General features: G+C 34.7%; 1 protein-coding gene across 1 annotated transcript; it reads left to right on the top strand.

Moving 5' to 3' along the window:
* Positions 1 to 358: 358 nt before the first annotated feature.
* LOC146937028 (F-box/kelch-repeat protein At3g23880-like) lies at positions 359 to 2,254 on the top strand. The gene has a single exon (XM_085757757.1). The coding sequence runs from the start codon at positions 615 to 617 to the stop codon at positions 1,743 to 1,745; it is 1,131 nt and encodes a 376-aa protein (XP_085613883.1). The 5' UTR covers positions 359 to 614; the 3' UTR covers positions 1,746 to 2,254.
* Positions 2,255 to 6,984: the final 4,730 nt, after the last annotated feature.

The raw sequence follows: 6,984 nt of genomic DNA, 5'->3' as shown, positions 1-6,984 counted from the left end.
TCTTAAAATACAATTCTAAGTATTTAATCGTTTTGTTATAATTTTTTTTTTTTGGATACTAAAATTTTGAAAAAATCTCTAAAAAAAGGTATTTTAAATAGATTTTCATAAAAATCATTTTTGAAAGATGTCACTTTGAAAAAATATGTGATTTTTACTATGTAAAATCTCTAACAATGAATATTTAAGCTAGTGAATGTCAAAATCTCATTTTTAACTTATTTTAAATGAGTTTAAAATAGTTTCTACTATTTTTGAGTAAATTTCTAAAATATTCATTTTTAGAAATACAAAGAAAAATCAAGTTTCTTCTTTTAAATCAAAAACAAATGGGCCCTAAGTGGATACTGAGTTTTTTCCTAAAAAAAAAGGTGGATTTTGAGTTTTAAAAAAAATAAAAATAAAACCTAAAAATTAGATTAATATTTTTATTTAATAATAATCGCCCACTCTACTCTCTTTCTTTCTTTCTACGAAAACAAAACATGTTTTGATTCCAACCCAAACCCTCAAAACCCATTCCCTTTGCTTCTACCTTCAATCCATCCATCGAAACCAATTAGTTTTCCACTTCGTCGCTAACAAAGAGATTTCTACTTGCTTCTCGAGCTGCCATGGTTAAGAAACCCCAATTGATTACCACCACTGTAACCCTAACATCGCTGCCGTCGCTTCCCTTCGATTTGGTGCCAGAAATTCTTTGTAGGCTTCCCGTGAAATCACTCTTGCAATTCCGATGCGTATGCAAATGCTGGAAATCGTTAATCTTGGATCCCAAATTCGCCAAGAAGCACCTTCAGATGTCAAAGGCTTCCATGGACCGCCAGCATATCATCCTTTACACTAATCTCACATACAACTCACCAAATCTATTTCCCTGGAATTTCCAAATCTCCTCTCTTTTCAGGGCAGCATTGTCAACCTCTAGCAGCGGAGTCACACAGACCCAACTCAGTTTCCCTGACAATGTATTATATCCTATTTTGAGAGTTTGCTCTTGCGACGGCGTCATCTGTTTCACCGCTAATAATCGATTACTTTTGTGGAACCCTTCCATTAGAAAATTCAAAATGTTTCCTCCTTTGAATCATTCAGTAAGAGGAGAAAGAAATCCCCGTTCCTTGTATAGCATTGGATATGATCATTTCACTCATACTTATAAGATTGTTGCTGTTTCTTTCTTTATGGACGACACTAATCAAGTTCGTCTTTATACTTTGGGTACTGATTCTTGGAGGAGGATCGGGGACTTACCATACTCTTGCTGCATTAGTAAACCGGGAGTATTTGCAAATGGTACCATTAATTGGTTGGGAAAAGATGCTTGGAGTAGTATTGTTATTTCTCTTGATTTTGAAAAGGAATCGTATCAAAAGCTTTCGTTCCCTAATGTTGAGACAATTTTTTGGACTTTGGGGGTGTTGAAGGATTGCTTGTGCATATTAGCACATACTGATATGTTTGTGGATGTTTGGATTATGAATGAATGTGGAAATAACCAGCCATGGACCAAATTGTACCGTGTTCCTTACATGGTAGATCGGGGACACCATCCCTATTGCACGCCTATATATATTACGGAAGATGACCAAGTGCTAATGTATTTTCATGATCATTCGATGCACACTAACCTGGTTGTCTATGATTCCAAAATTGGTACTTATAATATGCCCGAGCTTCAAAACATTGTGTATTGGATGGATTTAGAAGTCTACGTTGAGAGTTTGATATCACCTTGTTCTTGACGTTATTCAACTGCAACATACCGGTTAACTTTTATTAATTAATGCTATTTATTTTACGCTTGGCAAAATACTATGTTATTTTCACTTTTTTGTTTGTTACAATCTTGGATTTATTTTTTAAGTTCAGAGTTACGGTTTGTTTATTATAATCTTGCTTATAGATACACTAGTTTCTTAACGGTTGCTTCAAATCTTGAACAATGCATTGTGAATCAGACCAAATATGTTATTTAATATTAGATGTAGGGGTTTTGGTATCAAATCATCAAGTGATTATCCTTGTAAGCTGGTATCAAGATCATCAAGGGAAATAGAAAAGAAATTGGTATCCTGATTATCTATTGATTCTACATACAGTCTATGATTATTTGTTGATGACTTATACTTTTTGTCTTAATGTATATCAGTGGAACTGTTAGATCTCAGAAATTGATTTGAGCAGGCCAGAAAGTTTCAGTGTATCTTATACCAGTGTGTATTTGAATTCCAATTAATATGGTATTTTCCAATTTACATCATTTGATTTGTTTGCTGTATTGTTAACATGTGTTGTCAAATTGTGGATGTAACGACGATATACAGCTGTAGCATAGAAAAATTTGAACAAATTACTATTATTTGGCAACACATTATTTAGTACAAAGTGTTGTTAGATTGCAGCGCTATCGCATTGTAGCGTCGGTGTAAAGATTCTGAACAAGTTGCATTCACATAGTTTGTGATTCAGTTGGTCGTTTTGTTCTTGCTTGGGACTGGACCTCCTTCATGTGGTTGATAGGTGTCTTTTTATTTGTTAATAATAACCTTCTTAATAATAACCTTTTGTAACACCCAAGGTTGATGAGGGCGGGGAGTGGTCGCCGGTGCTCAAGGCATGACAATGAGCGGCTCCCGACAGCTTCTAGAGGAACCGACTCACATCGGAATGAGAGGGATCCTGAGGCCGTGTAGGTATGGGACTACATGGTTGAAGGAAGACTTATAAGAATTTTTTGGTACTACCTATATCGACAAGATGCATCTTCTTTTCGGTAGCTTATTCCATAAGAACTCCACAGTTAAGCGTGCTTGATTTGGAGAAATTTTGGAATGGGTGACCTACCGGAAAGTTTCCCAGTAAGCGTGCGAGTGAGGACAAAACACGCTGAAAAGACTCGTGTTGGTTTGTGGGGTCAGTCGGCAATCCTAAAAGCAGTTTGGGATGTTACACCTTTCTTCTTAATAATAACCTTTCTTGACCTCAAAAAAATTACTTTTCCAAACCAACCACCATTTTTTGAACGAAAAAACCAACCACCATTAACTTTCTTTTTCTTTCAAAACAAGCAATCCAAATACAAGAAACATTACCTTTTGTCAGGGGCAAAATCCCTCAGAAAAGGACAGAATCCCTGGCAAACGGGACGTTTGTGAGGGAATTTCCCAGGGGCTGAAGCACTCGCCAAAGCTCTCGTCGCTAACATTTTGCCAGGGGTTACACCCCTGGGAAAAAAACGAGGGGCTAAACCCCTGGTAAATGTCCTAGCATTTTCCCTGTCTTAACCCCTGGCATATTCCCTCACTTTTTTCTGCAACTTTGCAGTCTGCTCTGACTGTTGACTGATGCATTGACTGACTGATCTGAATGATGGAAGGTCAAATCAGATCAATATATACTAGGGACTTGCGAGGGGTTTAACCCCTGGCAAACGGTATATTATTTTTTAAAAAAAAAATGTTTTATTTATAAAATCGAATTTTTTATTAATTAATTAAATATTTTAAAAATAATTTTAATTAATAAAATGTATTTAAATTAATTAGAAAATCGATTTTTTTTAAAAGTTGTTTTTGAAATACAATTAAATGCTTCAAAAATCATTTTAATTAATAAAATTTGATTTAGATAATAAACAAAATTGCTTTTAAAATATAATTAAAAGGCATATAAAGCAACATCACACATACAATATTAATTCTAATAGGCATGATATTAAAAGAGTCCTTAAGTAATATTACAAACCGTGAGGGGAAAAAAATTGTACCGGGAAGCATCGAAAACCTCCCAAAATATTACAAACCATCAGTGAAAAGAAAATAATTAGAACACACAATATAACAACCATCAAATAATCTATCCTCTTCCTCCTCCTCCTCGGTCCCGACATCGTCATCTTCTTCACCAAACACTTCAAACAGGTCGACATTATCATCATAGATAGGAGCTCTCACATTTTGTTGTCCATCATAGTAAATTGAAAAACAAATTTTAATTTTGAATACACTAATTTAAAAAACTGTTTTCCAACAATAAACCTTTTTAGTATATTGTTTTTTTATGATTTTTTTTTTTAAAACCATCTTTTTAATTTCAAAATAGATTTAGTTTAACAAACAGAAAAAAAATTCAGATTTTTTACTACAGAAATTTAAAAAACGAATTTCCATAAAATAAAAAAAAAATTTAGCTCTTGAAGCTTGATAATAACAAAATAAAAATTTAGCATCATATATCCAAAAAAAATTCGAAACCAAACTTAAAATTCGAAATATATTTAAAATTTAGCATCATATATATCCAAAAAAAACAAACATCATAAATTTCAAACTACTAAAAAACACTTACCTCTTGAAGCTTGATAATAACAAATCCGGAAACCAAACTTAGCAAGGAACCACAAGAGGAGGCAAATTCTTGGACACTGATATGCAATACAAAATATGAATAATAAGTAGTAAAACATAAAAACACAAAATAAAAGAAGTGATGGGAAATCTATCAAATTATAGAAGTTAATTGATGTTGAATAAGAGTAGAGTGTATAAAGGAATGGAGGAGTAAAATATATATGGAGAAAAAAAAATTCCAACTCTTAAACACCTTTTCATGATGCCTACGGTTCACATATATATATATATATATATATATATATATATATATATATATATATATATGTAAAGAAATAAACCCAGGGGTAAACCGAGGGGCTACACCCTCACAAAAATAGTCAAATCCTAGCAAGGCTAGGTGGCAGATAGGTGTGGCAGAACGGTAACATTGGTGGGATCCGGATTCAGTAACTTTTTGGTGGGAAAAGTTATCTGACTTTGTTCAATATCCACCATTGGTTTAATCTGTTGGTTCAGATTTTAACACATGTTCTAACCTTTTTTTTATTAAAAAACAAAGCAAAAATCAAATTGAGATCAAGTACCCATAAAACACAACCCGTGATCCATCATCCCCTTCCACAAACCTCCGCCTTCAAACCGTCGTTGCTGCTGCGCACCGCCGCTTGCTCGCCGTACTCCGCCCATTTCGCCGTCGCGGTTGTTTACTGTATGTACTGGTTCATGTTAATCGCTTTTGATTTGGATCTTCATGTTCATGGTTCCTCTTTAAAAAAATTGCAGAGAATTTTTCAGATTTGGATCTAGTTCATGTTCATGGCTTTTGATGGTGCTTGGCTTTCTTACTAAACGAAGATGTCATGAGGATTAAAAGTGTTGATCGGCGACGAGAGGGGCGGAGCTGCAGTTTACGGCGAGCTGTATGCGGTGGTTCGTGGAAGGAGGCAATGGGTTGTGACCTTGGTTGATGTTCGGGTCATGGGTATTTGGAAATGGGTCTCAGTTTGATTTTTTTTTTTTTTACAAAAAAGGATTGAGATAGATACATGTCAAACTCTGGACCATGAGATTAATCCAAGGGTGGAAATGGAGGTAAAGTCACATGACTTTTCCCTCCCTAAAGTTATCTAATCCGGATCCACATTGGTGCCCATTTGCCAGGGCCTATGCACAAATCCGAGGGCTTAAACCCCTGTCACGACAGCTTTTTCAGATTGGCGCAGTGCATGGTCATGTCAACTGGACTTTGGCAAGAGATTCTCTGCTTTGAGGGGCAGTCCCTGTTTAATTCTCTCGGTTTTGGTCTGAAAAAGGGTAAAGATCCTCTCTATTTAGAAAATAAATGGAAGTATGCAATTTGGAGAGAGATAGACACATAAAATAAGTAGTGGGTCCTACCATAAAGTAGGTCCCACCATGATTAATTACTTTTGACTTTTTTATGTGTCTTTATCTCTCCAAATGGTAGAAATGGAGAGGATAATAAATGGAGAGGATCTTCACCCCTGAAAAAGCTGTTCCTTATCAGCTTGTTTGAATTTGAATTTCGCGGTCTCTCCAAAGCCAGGGGTTATGTATTTTTGCCAGGGTTAAACCCCTGTGTAATTGTAAGTGGTCCCGACTTTCCTTAATTCGTTTTGTGAGGGGTTTTCCTTGGCATTTTCCCCGGCAAATTTGTTAGGGGTTTCATGCCACTGTCAGAATCCCTGGCAAATGGGCCTTTTTCTTGTAGTAAGAGTATCCACATGAGTTGAGACTAGATGTACACTACTTAAAAAAGCAAAATTGGGGAGGAAAATTACTGACGGAAAAAACAAAATCTCTCACAAAATCATTGGTCACAAAATTTGGTGACGAAATTAGAGAGGAATTTCACATTTTTCCTCTCTAAATTTTCCTCACTAATTTTTGCTTTTTTAGAAGTGATAGTAGTACAAGTGTACATGTACAGCTGTGTTTTTCTAATCAAAGGACTTGAATTAATCCATGATAATAAGTTATAACAGCAGACCAATGAAAACTGAAACAAGGAAAAGAAAAACCAAACTAATAAATGATGTGGAATGCATACTTTACCTTTTGCAATCTAATTGATGATATCAACTTTTGCTGAAGGTGAGTTTTGAAGAAAAAATCAAGTATTGTTAAGAATCATGATCCTACCTAATAACTCCCTGATTCTCTTTTGGTTGATTGATTAAGTTTAATGTCTATACTTAATTATTGCATTGTATAGCTCCATCTAATTACATCAGTACTTGACTCTCTCTTAGTTGACTGATTTAGTTTAATGTCCATATTTAATTGTTGCTTTGTGTAGCCTGCGCTAATATGCACATTATCATTCCCACATGTATAAAAGGATAGCATCTGTATACTAAATCAATAATGACAGAAGCAATTATCTTCTTTTACATTCCCTCAGGTATATGTATGAAGATAATTTCGATCCTACTTTAAATGCTACCTGTAACTTGGAAGCAAAAAGTCAAGTATTCCCTCATTTGGATTATATAATATGAACTCTTATTTCGGATTGTATAATTCAAACACTACATAAACCAATAAATTATGCTACAATGGATATGAAAGTCTATGTTGACTACTGTTCTACCCCACTTAAGCTGCA

This window comes from Medicago sativa, chromosome 3 (assembly GCF_051527215.1).
Source record: "Medicago sativa cultivar Bolivia chromosome 3, Bolivia_mono, whole genome shotgun sequence".
NCBI lineage: Eukaryota > Viridiplantae > Streptophyta > Magnoliopsida > Fabales > Fabaceae > Medicago > Medicago sativa.
Note: the sequence above shows the minus strand (reverse complement) of the source record. Positions and strands in the feature narration are given on the sequence as shown.